This window comes from Mirounga angustirostris, unplaced genomic scaffold, assembly GCF_029215605.1.
Source record: "Mirounga angustirostris isolate CCGP_5_RB_7025 unplaced genomic scaffold, mMirAng1.0.hap1 SCAF_5, whole genome shotgun sequence".
In the NCBI taxonomy this organism is placed as follows: Eukaryota; Metazoa; Chordata; class Mammalia; order Carnivora; family Phocidae; genus Mirounga; species Mirounga angustirostris.
This window is the reverse complement of record NW_026991713.1, coordinates 61,732,861-61,751,089: the sequence shown is the minus strand read 5'-3', so window position 1 is coordinate 61,751,089 and position 18,229 is coordinate 61,732,861. Positions and strand designations below refer to the sequence as shown.

At 41.3% G+C, this 18,229-nt stretch overlaps 1 protein-coding gene across 3 annotated transcripts in view; it reads left to right on the top strand.

Moving 5' to 3' along the window:
* The first annotated feature begins 7,887 nt into the window (after positions 1-7,887).
* SCN8A (sodium voltage-gated channel alpha subunit 8) overlaps positions 7,888-18,229 on the top strand; it is a 118,723-nt gene continuing 108,381 nt past the window's right edge. For all 3 annotated transcript variants that reach the window (XM_064591230.1, XM_064591229.1, XM_064591231.1), the window contains exon 1: positions 7,888-8,172. In XM_064591230.1, the coding sequence (XP_064447300.1) occupies positions 7,897-8,172 (276 nt within the window). In that variant the 5' untranslated portion in view covers positions 7,888-7,896. The remainder of the gene's footprint in view (positions 8,173-18,229) is intronic.

Below are 18,229 nucleotides of genomic sequence, written 5' to 3'. Positions count from 1 at the left end.
TCTTCTACCACTCTCCCCTTAATTTAGATTCATTTCTAGTTGTGGGTACAGGCCACAGCTGATATTTTCAGGCCTTAATCCTCCTGGATGACCAAGAGAAGGGAATCCTAATAATCTCTTTCCCCCAACTTTGAGTCCAGTTCAGTTTCTTTCAGAACCGTTAGGGCTAAAAGTCACTAAAAGAACAATAAAGTTCCTTCATCATCTGGGCTAGGTGTTTCATCTAGCACTGCAAGAGGAAGAAAACTGAAGACTGGGTTGGTATGATGGGCAAGGTGCATTGCTTAAGAGGCTGTGTGGTATGGTGAAAAGAGTATTATGTTGGAGGCCAAGAGACTTGTGCCCCAGCTCTACATCTGCCATTAATTAGCAGTTAGATAACAGCCTTTCTCGCTTACTAGAAAGTTCTCATATCTGTAAAGTAAGGAAAGTTGGACTAGGTGGTCTCTAACTCCCTTCTAAATCTAAAAAGTTTATTTTTACTTTTTGCAAGACAGTTTCCTCAGAAGAAGAATTTAAGCTGGTTTAAATGGATGAATAGAACTTAGATGAAAAGGAAAGAAAGAGGTCAGGAGATTTAAAACAAAAAAACAAAAGTATATTTAGAAGTCAATGAAAATAGCAGTGACCAGCCTTTTTATTGAGTGATACTGGGTCAATTAGATATCCATGTGGGGGGAAAAAAAGAACCTAGACCTCTATCTTATACAAACAAAAATCAATTCCAAATTATTTGAAATCTAAATAAGAAAGCTAAAACAATGAAGCTTCTAAAAGAAAAAACATAGGCTAATAGCTGCATGACCTTGGGATAAGAAAAGATTTCTCAGAACAAAGAAAACATGAAAGAGAAGATGGAACCTGATGCGGGACTCTATCCCAGGTCGCTGGGATAATGACCTGGGCCAAAGGCAGACGCTTAACCAACTGAGCCACCCAGGTGCCCCTCCTGTTTTCAGTTCTTAAGAACTACTTTTTATCAAAAGACACCATTAAGAACATAAAAAGGAGAAAAACCATTTGAGATATATCTGACAGATGACTTGTATGGAAAATATCCAAAGAACTCCCACAATTCAATAAGAAAATGCAGGTGACCCAATAGAAAAAAGTGGCCAAAGACTTAAACTGGCATTTCACAAGGAGGATATCTAAATGGTCAATAAACATATGAAAAGGTGCTCAATACCGTCAGAGAAAAGCAAATTAAAACTCCAGTAAGCCAGCAAATATGAAAAACTGCTCAACCTCTTTAGTCATTAGAGAAATGCAAACCAAAACCCACAATGAAAACATCTCTCACACCCACTAGGATGGCTGTAATACTGTAATAAAAATTTTTTTAAATTAAAAAAAATTTAAAAAGGAAAGTAAGTGTTGGATAGGATATGGAGAAATTGGATCCTTACACTGTTGGTGAGAATGCAAAATGGCTCAGCCACTGTGGAAAAAGTGGCATTTCCTCAAAAAGTTAAACATGCTGTTACATATGACCCTGCAATTCCACTCCTAGGTGCATCAGGCTCCCTGCTCCATGGGGAATCTGCTTCTCCCTCTCCCTCTGCTTGCTGCTCCCCCTTCTTGAGCACTCTCTCTCTCTCTGTCAAATAAATAAATAAAATCTTAAAAAAAAAATAGAATTGAAAACAGGAACTAAAATAAGTACATGTGCACACAGTATTCACAATAGCTCCAAAATGGAAAGACCCCAAATGTCCATCCATGGATAAATGAATAAACAAATTATGACACATATAATGAAACATTATTCATCCATAGAAAGGAGTGAAGTACTGATGATACATGCTCCCTTGTGGATAAACTTCAAAAATGTTATGCTAAGGGGCACCTGGGTGGCTCAGTCAGTTAAGTGTCCCATTCTTCGTTTTGGCTCAGGTCATGATCTCAGGGTCCTGAGATGGAGCCCCACATCAGGCTCAGCGCTCAGAGTGGAGTCAGCTTGTCCCTTTCCCTCCCCCTCTGCCCGCCCCACCCCCGCTCGTGAACTCTCTCTCTCTCTCTCAAATAAATAAATTAAATCTTTAAAAACAAAAACATGCTAAGTGAAGGAAGTCAGACCCAAAAGATTACTTATTGTAAGATTCCGTTTGTATGAATATCCAGAATAGATCAAGAGAGATAGAACACAGACTGATGGTTGCCAGAAGCTCAGGGCAGGGGTGGGGAATGGACAGGAAGAGTAATGAAGAGAAACTAATTACTGGGTAAAGGGTTTTACTCTGGAGTGATGGAAATGTTTTGGAACGAAATAGACATGGTAATTGCGCTGCATTGTGAGTGTACTAATTGCCACGAGTTGTTCACTCTAAAATGGTTAATTTTATGTTATATAAATTTCACCTCAGTAAATTATTTTTTAAAAAACTGTGCAGTACCTCTATACATACCCACTAGAAAGGATGGATAAAGAAGACTGTCATTTCTAAGTTTGGTGAAGATACAGAGCAATTAAAACCCTCTTACATTTCTGGAGGTACTATCAAATGAGACAAACACATGTCCTCTTTTAACCCCAGCATTCCACTCCTGTTTCTACCTGAAGAGAAATGAGCACATACGGCCACCAGAAGACATGTGCAAAAACGTCCTTAGCAGCGTTTGTCCATGATAACCTAAAACAATAAACAACCTCAATGTCTATCAAAGTAAAATGGATAAACTGTGCTGGATTCATACATGGAATACTGCCCAGCAATAAAAAGAATGAAGTACTGGTACAGACACAACAAAGATAAATTTCATAGAAAAGATGTTGAGTGAAAGAACCCAGACCCTGAAGAGTACTTTATATTCTACTTATATGAGTTCAGGAACCGGTCAAACTAATCTAGATAGATGAGATAGAGATAGACGGCAGACTAGCCTTTGCTAGGTTAGTGGTCATGGTGGTGCTTATTGACAAAAGACCTCAAGAGAGCTGTCTGGCTGCTAGAATCAATCTTCTATAACTTAATCTGGGCGGTGGTTACACAGGTATATATATATATATGGTATATATATATATATATATATATATACACACACACACACAAAATAACCAATCTGTGCCTTGAGATCTATATATTTTATCATGTTCTACCTTAAGAAAAAAAGCCTAGAAAATCAAAACAAAAAACAGTCACCAGAGTAGATGTTCTTGCAGGGAAGAGTAGAAGAGAATGTCTGAGAAGTGTAAAGTTGTAGAAGATCTTGAATGGCAGTAGAGTGGCAGAAGTTTGGATGGTGTCCTATAAGTCTGGTAGGTTTGAGGGAGGGAAATGACAAAATGGAAGCAGAGATGTGCCTGGTAGTCTGAGGACTGGTCTACAAGTGGAGACCGTTGCAGTGGGACCTGGATGCCGGTGATACTGTTGAAAGTGGAAACTCAGAAGAAAGAAGAATTAGTAAGGCTAGTCACTGGTTGGGCAAGGACAGCAAAGGATGACAGGGCAAAGATGACTGAGATTCATTGCTAGATGGCTGGAAAAATGATGGCTCTAATAACAGAATTAAGAAAGCCAGGAGAAAAGAATCAGTTTGGGAAGAGATGAATGGTTTTTTACATGCTTTAATTTTGAAATGGTGACAAGCAGTTGTGAGACTCAGGAGAACAATTAGGGCTGGTGATCAAAATCTGAAAGTCACCCATATACAGATTATGTTGAGTAGATGAGATCCCTAAAAGAGTGTTGCAGAAAGAGTGCAGAAGGCCAGCCCTTAGAGAAGAAGAGACTGTAGTTGTAGATAGAACCAGGATAACATAGAACGGAATGAGGATCTTAAGCCATATGGAGAGAGAGCAGGGCAGGAGATATAAAGGGAGAAGATACAGAAGTAGGAAAGGAAAAGTAAAGATTGAGACTGTGAGGGGGAGCTGGGATCTTGAGGGACCATGGTCTTGGAGAAGGCGGGAGGAAACAGGATCTGGAAACAAAGGCAGAGGACTTAGCCTTGGTCAGCTTGACCTTTGAAGAACGCAGGGGTGTACAGTCAGGTCACAGGCTTTGTCAGCATCTTCAGTCACTGCCTCTTGCAGTATATTCATTTTTTTCAATTGGAGCATAGTTGATGCGGAGTGTTACATTAGTTTCAGGTGTATAGCATAGTGACTGGACAAGTCTAACCTGTGCTCACCATGAGTGTAGTTACCATCTGTCACCATACAACACTATGACCATACCATTGACCTTATTCCCTATGCTGTGCCTTTCATCCCCGTGATGTATTCATTCCATAACTGGAAGCCTATATCTCATCCTCCCCTTTATCCACTTTGCCCATCCCCCCATTGCTCCTCCCTTGCCAACCATCAGTTTGTTCTCTGTGTTTATGGTCTATTTCTGCTGTTTATTTGTTTGTTTTAGATTCTACATATAAGTGAAATCATATGGTATTTGTCTTTTTCTGACTTATCTCACTTAGCATTAAGCCCTCTAGGTCTATCTGTGTTGTTGCAAATGGCAAGATGTCATTCTTTTTTATGGCTGAGTAATATTCCAGTGTGTGTGTGTGTGTGTGTGTGTGTATGTGTATACCACAACTTCTCTATCCATTCATCTTTCTTTAAAAAAAACTTTTTTAAGATTTTTATTTATTTGACAGAGAGACAGCGAGAGAGAGAATACAAGCAGGGGGAGTGGGAGAGGGAGAAGCAGGCTTCCCGCTGAGCAGGGAGCCCGATGTGGGGCTCGATCCCAGGACCCTGGGATCATGATCTGAGCTAAAGGCGGACACTTAACGACTGAGCCACCCAGGTGCCCCATCCATTCATCTTTCGATGGATACTTGGGTTGCTTCCATGTGGAAACAACTCTTGCAGTATTCTTTGTCCTCTAAATAGGAACTGAGGGTGACCCAGGGTCGAGGATGAGCGTGACTGTGAGAGCCAAGAGGTCCCAGGTATTTGAACTAATTATGGGTTTCAAGCATAATCCTATCATTTGTGAAAGGGATACAGAAGTAGTTTAAGGCACCACGCTTGCCCTCTGGGAATTTATAGGATACAATTCAACAATGACTAAGAGCCAAAACAAGGGCAAATAGGATGTTTTGAATCCTGATTTGTCATTTTGAGCTGTGTAACTTTGGTCAGGCTGTATTATGTCTCTGTGTCTCTGTTTTCTCTTCCTTTTTAAGAAAAAAGGAAGAATAATGATACCTCATATGTTGTCCTGGGGATTAAATGAGTTAATAGAAGCAAGGTGCTTGGAACAGTGCCTGAAACATAGTAAGTGGTAGATAAACGTTAGCTAAGATCATGATAAATTAGTAAAGGCTGCAGCTGGTGGGAAGGTTGTGTGGAGGAGTGGGCATTTACTGGAGACAATTCAGAGATAGAGAAGAGGAAAGGAATGAGAGAAAAGGAATTCTAGCCTGAGGAAAACGTTCTGAATAAAGTCTTAGATCAGCAAAACTATTGGCATTTGCTTATGATTTACTTGATGATCCAGACTGTTCCTGCTGGGAGTAGTGGGAATTAGAGTAGGACAGGAGGGTGGGTGACTGGCACTGGTCACAAGAAGAGAAATATGAGTTGGAGAGTCAGAGCACTTTGGTTGTGATTTTTATCCTGGCCCTGTGACCTTGAGCAAGTTGTCCAATCTCTTAGGACCCCAAGTTTCCTAATCTATAAAATGAAATGGACTGTATCTGTAAAATCCCTTGGTTCTCAAAAATTCTGTGCTTCATATGTGAAAATCATTTCTTGGACCCCACGGTCTGTGGAACAGTGGGTTTTTTCCAGCGCAGCGTGGAGCTCTCTGGTCTTTGTGGGGGCCGAATTGTGGTGCCGGCATCATTAGTCCCATGCTGGAAGGGAGTGAGCTGACCAGCCCACACAGAGACACTGCACACTTGCCTCTGCAACACTTAGCAGTCACTACCGCTAGAGAAACCTGGGGTCTCTGAGGGTGCGTTTATGAAAGGAGCCCTTGGGTATTGCACTCTCAAATTATTTAGAGTTAACTCTACTACTGTTCTCTTGAGGAGCCTTGAGTTTTATGGATACTTGCCTTGAAGTGGACCCTGAGGGCTAAGTAGGAGGGAAAGAACAATCTTTATCCTTTTAAAAAAAATTTCCCAGATTGTCTTTGTGGAGCTCACAGAACTAACGGCAAAAGCAGCACCATGAGCACCAGATGAAGTGCTGGTAAAGCCCTAAAGCTTTCATGGTAAGACTCACCTGCTTGGGTCCTTTTGTGACAGGCACCAAACACTGTTGTTTTTGATGTTAGGGATTCCCCTGTTTCAAGGTGTGTTTTGTTTAAAGAATTTATTTATTTATTGAGAGAGAGAAAGAGAGAGAGAGAGTGTGTGTATGTGTGGGTGGGTGTTTTTGCTGGGGAGAGGCAGAGGAAGACAGGGAGAGAGAGAATCTCAGGCAGACTCCGTGCTGAGCGCGGAGCCCGACAGGAGGCTCAATCTCAGGACCCTGAGATCATGACCTGAGCTGAAATCAAGAGGTGGCCTCTTTTTTCTTTTTCTTTCTTTTTTTTTTTTTAAGATTTTGTTTATCTGACAGAGAGAGACAGTGAGAGCAGGAACACAGCAGGGGGAGTGGGAGAGGGAGAAGCAGGCTTCCCGCAGAGCAGGGAGCCCGATGTGGGGCTCGATCCCAGGACCCCGGGATCATGACCTGAGCCAAAGGTAGACGCTTAATGACTGAGCCTCCCAGGTGCCCCTCAAGGCATGTTTTAAATAACCCAGGATTCTGTATGAACATGGAAATGGGCTTTTCAAATCCCATGCTTAGAAGTCATTGGCTCTAGTATGGCCCTACTTCATTTTTCCTTTTAGAAGCGAAGTTTGGTTTGTTGTTCTGTTCTCACTGTGTCCTTCCTGGTTTGAGCCCCTCTGGGCTGCAGGCGGGACTCTCTGCCATCCTTCACCCTGCGGTGGGCACTGCAGTGCTGTTGCTTCAGAAGTTCTCAGAGATTCCTCTGCCATTTGCTTCCCCCTGCCCCACCCCCAGTTGTCCCTGGCGGGATCTTAGTCATCAAAGAGGTACTTCTGGACTCTGTACCAGATGGACTTTACACATCTTGGTGAATTGAAAAATAATTTGAAATGGAAGAGCCAAAGTAGATGGAAGCTCTTTTATCTATATTTTGTGCCTCCAAAGTTTGGTGTTTTCTGAAACTGAAATTTGAAAAGAGTGACGGTTTGCCCTTGTGTTGTATTTGGAAGGAAAAGTATTTCTTTTTTTTTAAGATTTTATTTATTTATTTGACAGAGAGAGACACAGCGAGAGAGGGAACACAAGCAGGGGGAGTGGGAGAGGGAGAAGCAGGCTTCCCGCAGAGGGGAGAGCCCAATGCGGGGCTCGATCCCAGGACCCCGGGATCATGACCTGAGCCGAAGGCAGATGCTTAACGACTGAGCCACCCAAGCGCCCCGGAAGGAAGAGTATTTCTTTAGGGAATAGAGTTCCAGGAAAGGAAGGTGACTAGGGCATATAAGGATTCCAAAGCCAACATGTGCCCCTAGGTAATGTTAAATATGCCTTATTAGTTAGAATAGAAGTTCCTTGAGGGAAATGGAATGCATCTTTGTAGTTGTATGTGGTTGGAAACGGTGAGTGGTGTGTAAGTAAGTAAGAAAAGCTAGCAATTCAGGAGCCTCCCATCTTTCCATCTCCCTGGCTACCCATTCCCCTGAGGGCTGGTGATGGGCCTCACCTAGCCCGTTCCCGCCACAGATTTTCTGAAGAGAAAAATAACCATGTCACGGAAACAACTGGGTGTTGCTGAGGTTATGAACAAAGGGTGAGAGTGAGATGGTTTGGTCTGGCCTCTTTTCAGAGCGGCGATTGATTACTGCTGTCTGTGTTGCCTTTTCTTCCAGAGCTGACCTGTCCCGGACGCAGCATAACTAACGAAGCTGCTGCAGGATGAGAAGATGGCAGCGCGGCTGCTCGCACCACCAGGCCCTGATAGTTTCAAGCCTTTCACCCCTGAGTCGCTGGCAAACATCGAGAGGCGCATTGCTGAGAGCAAGCTCAAGAAACCACCCAAGGCCGAAGGCAGTCATCGGGAAGACGATGAGGACAGCAAGCCCAAGCCAAACAGTGACCTGGAGGCAGGGAAGAGTCTGCCTTTCATCTATGGGGACATCCCACAAGGCCTGGTCGCAGTTCCCCTGGAGGACTTTGACCCATACTATTTGACGCAGAAAGTGAGTTGGAGGAGGAGGCGGCCCAGCTTCAGACCCCCTTTCCTCACAGGCTTTGGGGGAGACAGGGGAGAAAGAACTGTCCCTTTGCCTAAGTTTGGATAAGTAGTTCACCTTTTGTTTCAGTTCTGGTTAATGGGTTTATTTTTCAGTTTAATTGCTTCTCAGGGTCATTTGTGGGTCTTGACACTTCTCGACTCTGTTAATAAGACTTCCGTTTTTGGCTCCAGGCCAAATCAGAAAAAGATGAAAACAAATTAAAAACAAAAACAAAAGAGCATAAATGCAATGGGACTATTTAATAGAGTCCAGGAAAGATGGCATAGTGAAAGATGATATAGCCGGGTAGACTCTCTCTCCCACACACATTCAAAATTCTATCTTTAGATATAAAGATGATGTAACTATTACAATATCAACAAAGCCTGTTGTTAGTATAAAGGAGATGATGGATTTGTACTCTATCTGAACTTTCTCTGTCCCTTGGTGACATTAGATCATAGCTGTTGAAGACAGGAATAGAATAAAGTAAACCAAACCGGGCCAGAGGACACGGGTCTTTGGCCTTGTTACTCGGGTGTGTGGGTTGAGCCACCACTCATTCTTCCATTAGAGTCCATTCTGTTATTCCTGCCGGTAAGAAGCACAAGTGAAATAAATGCTAGTCTTCATTTGGCCAAGAGTTTCAAACTCCTCTAACAAATATTTGACCAAACCGTGGGTTTCTTTCTCATGATTATCTTTTGAAACGAGGCAACAGGTGGAGAAACAAAGCCCCCTGGTTAATCCACCAGCCAACTAATGAGCCACTGCATACTGAGGAATGACATCAGACACCATTTTAGGGATCCCTCATTTGATAAATGTCATTTAAAGAATTAGAGTGATAGGTGTTTCCAGGTGAGGGGAGAAAAGGCTTTGTGTAATTACATATTCACAAATATAAAGCTTATCTAAACGCTCTTTCTTAACAAAATTGCCTCATAAACTTCTCCTAACTTGTCCTTCAATCTTTTAATTTGGAAGAAATTTTAGTTTCTTGGCTTAATAATGGGACAGAAGTAAGATGAGACCAGAAGATCTCTTGACCTAGCTATAGTTGTGGAGTCATTTTTGGCTCAGGATGGCAAAAGCAGTTAAGACATTGTCTACACTTCTGTTGCAGCTGAAAAATATAGAAAGTTTCAGAAACAAAGCATGATATGATAGAAATAACAGTAGACTAGAAGTAAACACTCCTAACTCTACCATAATTCACCATGTTTATTATCTGTATTTCTCTTTTCTCTTTTGTGTATTGTTCAAGCTACCACAGATAGATTACAGGAAAAGAAAGTTGTAAATAAAGAAAAAACTTGTAAAAAACTAGTTCATGTCCGTTAGCAAGACATGTCACCTCTCTGGGCCTAAATTTTCTCATCTAGAACTGAGAAGTTGGACAGAATTTCTAAGGACTTTTTCACACATCAAGTTCTGGAACTGAGTAGTTTTCATAAATTTTCATTGATTTCCTCATTTACTCTTCCCTTTTTAAAGTCTAACTTTGTAATCTGGGCCTTTGCCGAGTGGGGTAAATGGGGGAAAGAGGAGGCAGGCTGTAACGTTCTGGGTTAGTGAATAAGGAAACATGGAATCTTGGGCTATTTTTAGAAAAAAATCTCATTCGTTGTAAAATTTTGAAATATTTTTAGAAATGTTTTCTTGCTCTTTCCTACCCTTATGTCCATGATCTTAGAAGAGGTACAAAGCAATGACAAATCACAGGGTTTAGGTTGTGCCTATTTAGGTGAGTTGGCCAATGATACAACTTTTTCAGAAAGTACTCTTACGGCAATAAGAAGATTGCCTTGGACCCTGACCTTTCAGGTTACTAAAACCTCTTTGCTTTTATTTTAACTGTTTATTTTTCCAACTCAAATGCAAAGTAAGTCTACCTTTCTTAAACCTGACTTAATATATGAAGAATACATAGAGCTGTTTGTTGTCAGAGCCAGTTTCCCTTTGCATGCCTTTTCCCCTGGTCCTGCCCTGTAGATAGCCTCTTTTCTCCTAACGCCTCAGATTTCAGTGGCCCTGGATCGGGGGACTGAGGCCTCAGAGTGGGTGGGTCTCTAACTTTGATAGGTATCATTCCTTGGGTAGGATAGATGTTGATGGAGCTCTGTTAGGGGACTGGTTCTTCATGATAGACAGTCTGACTTCAGCCTTTGGCCTCACCACAGGGTAAATAGTTTGCGGAAAGGATAACTTTAATTGTATTTTTTTGCTCATCTTTTTTTTTTTTTTAATTGTGAAACATACCACCATGCAGAAAAGTTCATACAACATAAATGCATAGATTAATGATTATTATAAAGCAAACAAACTAACACTCGTGACAAGAAAGAACATTAGTAGCACTTCAGAAGTATCAAGGGATTTTTTTTAAAGATTTTATTTTTAAGTAATCTCAACACCCAACATGGGGCTCAAACTTACAACCCCAAAATCAAGAGTCACATGCCAGCCAGGCACCCCAAAGCAAGGGATTTTTTAGTTGATTAATAATATACTTGCTCAGGTTTATTTGCAAATCTTCACTGGCATTACTAATACTTCTTACTAACTAGGCCTTTCACTAGGCCAAATTAGCAAAGTCTCCTCTACAAGGAAGCACACTGGGAATTAACCCACAAATCAAATAATATTGAGAGTAGAAATGACTTTAAGAGGACATTCCCTTGCGTTTGTTTTTCATGAACTGCCTTAAATAATTCTTGCAAAACAGAATTTCTTTTGCTAAATGATACAAATGGATTTCTTTATCTTTTCTTTATAAGTCTCATTTTCTACCTAATTAATCATTTTTATGGTTCTCATTGAAATTGGTTTCTCATTTCCTTCCCTCTGTTTTAGAGGGTGAAAGAAAACTACTTCCCTGTCAGTAGAGTTCTGGTTTTATCCCATTGTGGATTTCATACTCTCCGGGGACACAGGGACATAAACCTGTGTGTCATATTTTCAAGATACCCTTGAACCAGCTGGGGCTGGTTTGAGCTATCATAAGCTTGAGGCCCTCAGCAATGTTGTCCATGTTGCATTTCACTCCCAGCTGGTCCCTGAAAACAGTCTAGATTATCCTCTCTCTGGATTTCTTCAGACCTCCCAGTGCTATAACATTTTCTTTGCCTCTTGGTACTTTGTTCTAATGTTTCCTTTCTTTGGCTTTCTTGTATTTCAGCTGTTGCTTGCAAATAATTGAATTTAGGGGATTTGTTTGTTTGTTTGTTTGTTTACATTAAATAAAAATAATTTGTATACCTGCATGGTTAAAAAGTCAATTGAAGATATTCAGTAAAAAGTCTCTCCTTTACACCTCTCCTTCATCTGCTCACTTCCTGTCTCCCTGAACAGGTAACCACTGTTAGGAGGGTCTTCCAAAGTTTCTTTATATATGTATTGGCAAAAACAAATAGGCATTCTAAGGAACTTGAACTCTCCTGAATGCCTTTGTTCTTAGTTTTCTTTCTGCTATTTTCTTAAGCCTGTTGAAATCTTAATTTTGTTATTTGTTTTCCCTTCTTTCATGCTTTGAAATCTTTTTTTTTTTTTAAGATTTTATTTATTTGGGAGAGAAAGAATGAGACAGAGAGAGCATGAGAGGGGGAAGGGTCAGGGGGAGAAGCAGACTCCCCGCCGACCGGGGAGTCCGATGCGGGACTCGATCCTAGGACTCCAGGATCATGACCTGAGCTGAAGGCAGTCGCTTAACCAACTGAGCCACCCAGGCGCCCCTGAAATCTTATATTTTATCCGTGTAAATTCTCAATTCATTTCTCCCCCTTCCAAGCTTTTGTAATAAATCAAATCAAGGACTTTCTATTACTTGAAAAAGTGTCTATCTCTCCAATTCTTAATAATAACTTGTTGAATTTCAAATGGCCACATATATTCCCGATAACGATCTTTTTTTTTTTTTTTTAAAGATTTTATTTATTCATTTGAGACACAGAGCATGAGCAGGGGGAGAAGCAGAGGGAGAGGGAGAAGCAGGCTCCCCACTTACCCAGGAACCCGATGTGGGGCTCGATCCCAGGACCCTGGGATCATGACCTGAGCCGAAGGCAGACACTTAATCATCTGAGCCACCCAGGTGCCCCCCGATAACTATCTTAAGTGGGGCAGCAAGAAAGTCTGTGGATTAGTTTGAAAAAGGCCTTCAGAGTTGGCTCCTACTTCTTTTCCCACTTCTTAAATTAGTAATTGATCCATGTGTCCTTTTTGTTCAGTGGGTATACCCTCTTATAAGAAAGTCTTATGAGGGGCGCCTGGGTGGTTCAGTTGGTTAAGCGACTGCCTTCGGCTCAGGTCATGATCCTGGAGTCCCAGGATCGAGTCTCATGATCCTGGAGTCCCAGGATCGAGTCCCGCATCGGGCTCCCTGCTTGGCAGGGAGTCTGCTTCTCCCTCTGACCCTCCTCCCTCTCATGCTCTCTGTTTCTCATTCTCTCTCTCTCAAATAAATAAAATCTTTTTTTAAAAAAAAGAAAGTCTTATGAACAGAAATCTAAATTATAGGATGGACCGATGTGCCTTTAAATAGGGCACATGCTATTGCATTAAAAAATTATATGTGGTTTCCCAAAGTTCACTTTACCTTCAACTCTTCATTTCTCTTTTCCTGCAAATTGAAGTCTACCTAGAATCATAGAAAATTAGAATATTGTATCCTTAGACATTAGCTAATTCAGCCTCCTCCTTTTATAAATTTAATGAGGGGAAGTACTTGTCAAAAGCCAACATTAGGGGCACCTGGGTGGCTCAGTCCATTAAGCATCTGCCTTTGGCTCAGGTCATGATCCCAGGGTCCTGGGATGGAGCTAAGAGTCAGGCTCCCTGCCCCTTCCCCAATCATGCTCTCTCTATCGCTCCCTCTCAAATAAATAAATAAAATCTTTTTTAAAAATGTATAGCCCTTCTTCAAAAAAATTTTTTTTAATTTTTAAAGCCAACACCAGTGTTCGTGGTGGAACCAGGACTAGAACCCATGCCTCCTAACTCTTAGTTTGTTACAACACATTTCTGGTTCTCCACTTTTCTAATGTTTTATTAATTGATGCTCAGCTTCATTGGCTCAGTTCTCCTGAAGCTAGGCAGGCAAATTTAGAGACAGGAAGAAGAACCTACTTTTTCATTCACATTCCTGATAATCCCTATGGTCTAATAATACTTTTTAGGATCGGTCCTAAGAAGTGCAGTACTTCTGAGGGAAAGGATGGTGTCTGTATTAGCTCCAGTATTTTACCTTCTGAAGTGAAGGAGCTGAGTAGTCTAGCAGCCCTAGACAAGCTATTCCAGAGACTTGGGCTCGGTATCAGTACTCCTGCAACTATTCAGCTGGACATGTAATCTGAAGGCAATTTATTTAACATCCCTACATATTTTCACTTTTCTTTCTTTCTTTTTTTTTTTCTTTTTAGGGAGGGAGAGAGAGGGGGCAGAGGGAGAGGGATAAGCAGACTCTCTGCTGAGCGCAGAGCTCAATGCAGTGCTCAAGCTCATGACTCTGAGATCATGACCTCAGCCAAAATCAAGAGTCGGATGCTTCACTGACTGAGCCACCCAGGTGCCCCCATATTTTTACTTTTAACGGAAACATGATCTCCCATTTGTCCCAGTCCCCCAGCCAACTGACAGAATGGGATAGTGAAAAGAGCTCCTAACTGGCAATATAAACACTTCCATTTTAGTTCTTCCTTTACCCCTTGTTTGCCCTTGGCCAAATCACTCAAATTTCTCTGGGGTTCAGTTTCCTTACCTATAATAAATGCAAGATGAGAGTTGGACCTATATCTCTATCCTTCTAATTGTATTTCACAATATGTCTATCACATAGTATATTTTAGCTATGGCAAACTGCTTCCTGTTTCCCGAGTGTCCCCTGCCTCCTGGTCTCCATTCCCTCCTCTTAGAATGTACTGTCCTTTAACTTCACCTTTTGACACTCGACCCATTCATCCAGGCCCTAGGGCCTCTTCTTCCTTAGAGCCTGACTTGATTCTCTACACCAGAACTGATTCCTCCTCCTTCTGAATTTCTATAATACATTAAGGTCTTCAGCCAACCTTTACTAAAAAGTGGTTTTTAGATTTAATTCACATTAGCTATAGCAGGGCATCCTGTTCCCAGCAATGTTTACAATTTTCTCCTTACACGTGCACACGTGTGCGTGCCCACATGGGCACACACACACACACACACACACAGTCCCATGTGCTCCTGGCAGAAAATCCTTGCTGAATCTATTTTCACACACTCTTCAACAGGTGTGCAGAACAGAGACTGCTAAAGGAGAGTTTATGTTCATTAGGTGTGATGTGAAGTATTGCTAATGAGGTGTTGCATTTCCTGCTTTTACACAATAAGCCTAGATGCTCCTTTCTGTTCTAAATAAAAACTACATATTTTAAAACTTTGTTTTTAAAAAGCCATTTTGCAACAATATAAAAAAAATCAAAATGGTGTTTCTGTTCTTTTATCCCCCAAATCAAAGTGAGGCAAATGCTTGTGCACCAGTGGGAGGCAGGCCATCATCAGGGTGATGGATTAAGGATGTGCGTGTGTGGGATGCTTTTCTACCCTCCAAGCATTATTCTCTAGAGGGGAAGGAATTTAGTTGAACATTCCCACATCCAAATCCTCTTTAAAACCTTAGCGATAGACCAAGTGTTAGGAAATCTGGTTTCTGATCCTATCCCCATCTATTCCAGGCGATCTTGAGCGTGTCACTTAACCATTCAGTGTGTCAGTTTCCCTAATTTAGGAAATTAAGATTATGCTAAGAGCTAATATCCCACCTATTTTGCTGGGTTGTTGTGAAGATCATTTCTTGACTAGCCTATATAAAACAAAACAGCCTGTTGCTCCAGCCCTGCTTCATTTTTCTCTGTAGCTTAGCAACCCCTGCCATATATTTATTTGTTTATTGTTCATCCTCTTGTGTGGTCATCAGCTGGAACAGTGCCTGCCCTGTAGTAAGTGCTCAATCCATATCTGTTGATTAAAATAATCTTAGGAGATAATGCATATGAAAACACTGTGTACTTTTTGAGTGCTTTGAACATGAGAGATGACATTATGATATTTTTTCTAACAAAAATTTTCCCATTGACCAAAATGAATTGAACCCTCGAGGGAAAAGAGACTGATTACCAGTATATCTTTTCCTTTCCTGAAGAATTAGTTTCCTTTAGGGGCTGAGGAAGTAGATCAGGAAACAGTTTTCCTGACATTTTAGGTATTTTCAGAGGGCTGGATGACTTTTGTTAAATGCTACCAGTCTTATCTCTCCTCTTGTAGAAACTTAGAATTGGAAAAGACTTTATCAAAGGTCATAGCCTCCACCTAGTGCTTGAATCTCTTCTTGGTTTATTGGTATCATGTGTTTATTATACAGAGGGTGTTATTTCCTGAATATTATAAGTTATCATGTCATGTCTACCTTTATTAAGTGTTTTGCTTCTTTCTTGGCTGTATGAGTTGTGTTACCCTCCCTGTATTAACTGACGATAAAGGAAATGAGAGAAACGGACATTGGAATATATACCAATTTGGGTTGCCTCATATAAAACATGACCCATTTATTCAACAAAAATACTTCTTGAGTACTTCCTTTATGTGAGGCATTGTGGGGCAGGGGGTCTGTTTGGTTCTCTTGGGGAAACAAAGATTGATAAAAGTCCATTCTTTACCCTTAAGTAGCTTAGAACATGGCCTTGATTAGTATGATAAAATTATTGACAAGGGAAACCCAGAAAGGGCCTTACTTACTTTACAGTAAGAGTAGTATTTGAATCAGGCTTTGGAGTTTAGAAAAGAGGGATAGACTGAAACATTCTAGGCAGAAAGAACAATGCGAGCAAAGGCTCAGAGACAAGGCTGTAGGACAATGGAAGAAAACACTGAGTAGTCTGATTTGACTGGAATGTGGGGAAATGAGTGAGGAACTGTGGGAGATGAGGCTGGGGACGGGGAGCTGGAGCCAGATCACGGAGGACTCAGTGTGAGACGAGGAAGTTTGGTCTTTACTCGATAAACAGCAGAGAACTACTGGAGGTGTTGGGAGTGCGGATATGTGATTGAAGCAGAGCTTTAGGGAGGGGAATGTGGTATGTAGGGTGGACCAGAGGGAAAGAGACGAGCTGTGAGGTGATGAGAGTCCAAACTATAATGGTAGAAGTGAAAAGGGCAGTGGATGAAGTCAAGAGCTGTTACAGAGATAAATTGATAGGATTTTGTGATTGATTGTGGAAGGTTAAGGGCAGAGTCCAGCGTTCAGTCATTCATTTGATAATTTGATAAATTGTTATTGAGCGTTTTCTGTATACCCAGCCTCTGTTCCATGCCCTTGGGAACAAATCAGACAAGCCTTTTATGCTATTCTTGGAACTTAGTTTTCGTTGGGGAGACAGGTAATAAACAAGTAAAGACATAAATCATTACAGATAATGGTATGTGCATTAAAGAGAATATGGCCCAGGTACTTGAAAGGTTGTGGTGCTCTAACTTGGTAAGAGACTAAACCTGGAGAATACAGAAGAATCAAAGGCTACTTGCTGTCTAAATATTCAGTGTCCTAAATAGGCCTTTAGCAAGCACTAAATTATAATCTTTAAAAGGACCCATAATGCAGATATTCTGAGTTACTTAAAAGCCAGTATCGTTACTCTCTTGAGAGATTTTGCCAGTCTTCGATTTTTACATAGGCAAGAGTCCAGTACATTTCAGCATCAGCATGAGTCACAGAGGCACCTGCAGATGAACCTAGCATTTGCTCCAGAAAAAAGCCTCAGGTCTTCTCAACTCCTTCCACAAGTGCTAGTTGTAGTTCCAAAGCTCTGAGCCATGTTAGTGTAGAAGAGACACCTTCATCTGAATTCTAGAATGTGTGTTATTAGCTAATCACCTCAGCCATAAAATTACACTGGTTGATAGTTTTAGGAATTAGTCTCTGATGGTTTCTCTAGGGTTGTGAAATATTTTTATTTTAATAAAAATTGACCTGTTGAATGGGTTAGTTAATAATGGCCTTCGGAAATGTTGGAGGACGTCTCAAGATCACAATGATACTGATCATCTTCTGACAATAATTAACCATATTTTAAATCCTTTCTTAGTCAAAGAGAACAAGCCTGTGGCATCATTATACAGAGGAATGCTTCTCTTACTAATTGTTTCCAAATTCACATGAGTTGTAAATTCCTTACATATTGTTCTTTACATTTAACCCTGTTTGACACAGTTCAAAATTAGGGTTGCCCTATTATATGACAATTTCTGCCAAATCTGAACCTAGCAGTAGAATTTTCCATACCAGCTCTGAAGAGGCACTCCTGTTCCAGACACTTTGTTGAGGTTACAAAGTTTGGCCTGTGGAAGCAAGTTTGAATAAAAGATCCCTCCAGTTTCAGACAATGAGGTTCCCTGTCTACTGTTCAAGGCCAGTCCCTCTTCCTTTGCCTTTGACCCCACCCATGCCTTCCAACCTTCTCTAGAACTTCACTCTCACTTTTCTGGTCTGTCAGTCTTTCCCTTTTCATCCTGGTTCCTTGTCCTCAGCCTATAAGCACTCCCAAAACCTGTCCCATTCTAATGAGCCCTCACCTGAGCCCGCATCACCAGCTAGTCTAACTTCTCTTCTCCTGCACTGAAACTTGTAAAGAGTAGCCTTTACTCACCATCACCAGCTGCACACCTCCCATCCGCTTCCCCATCCTTGCAGCCTGACTGCATCCTCACCTCTTGCGACATTCTCAAGATAAGATCCTCTGTGATGTCAAATTGCCAAATTTATCAGACATTGTTTTACATATTATCCCACCGAATCTCTCTACTGTATTTGATACTGTTGATTACTCCCTAATTCTTGCAGTTCTTCTTTTCCTTGGCTTAATGTTCCGTATATCTCCGATCATTCCTTCTCTTCCATTTCCAGCACCTCTCCCTTAAGTGTTGGTGTTCTCCCAGGTTCCGTACCCGTGTTCCTCTCATTTGGCACACACTCCCTGGGTAATGTCACCCA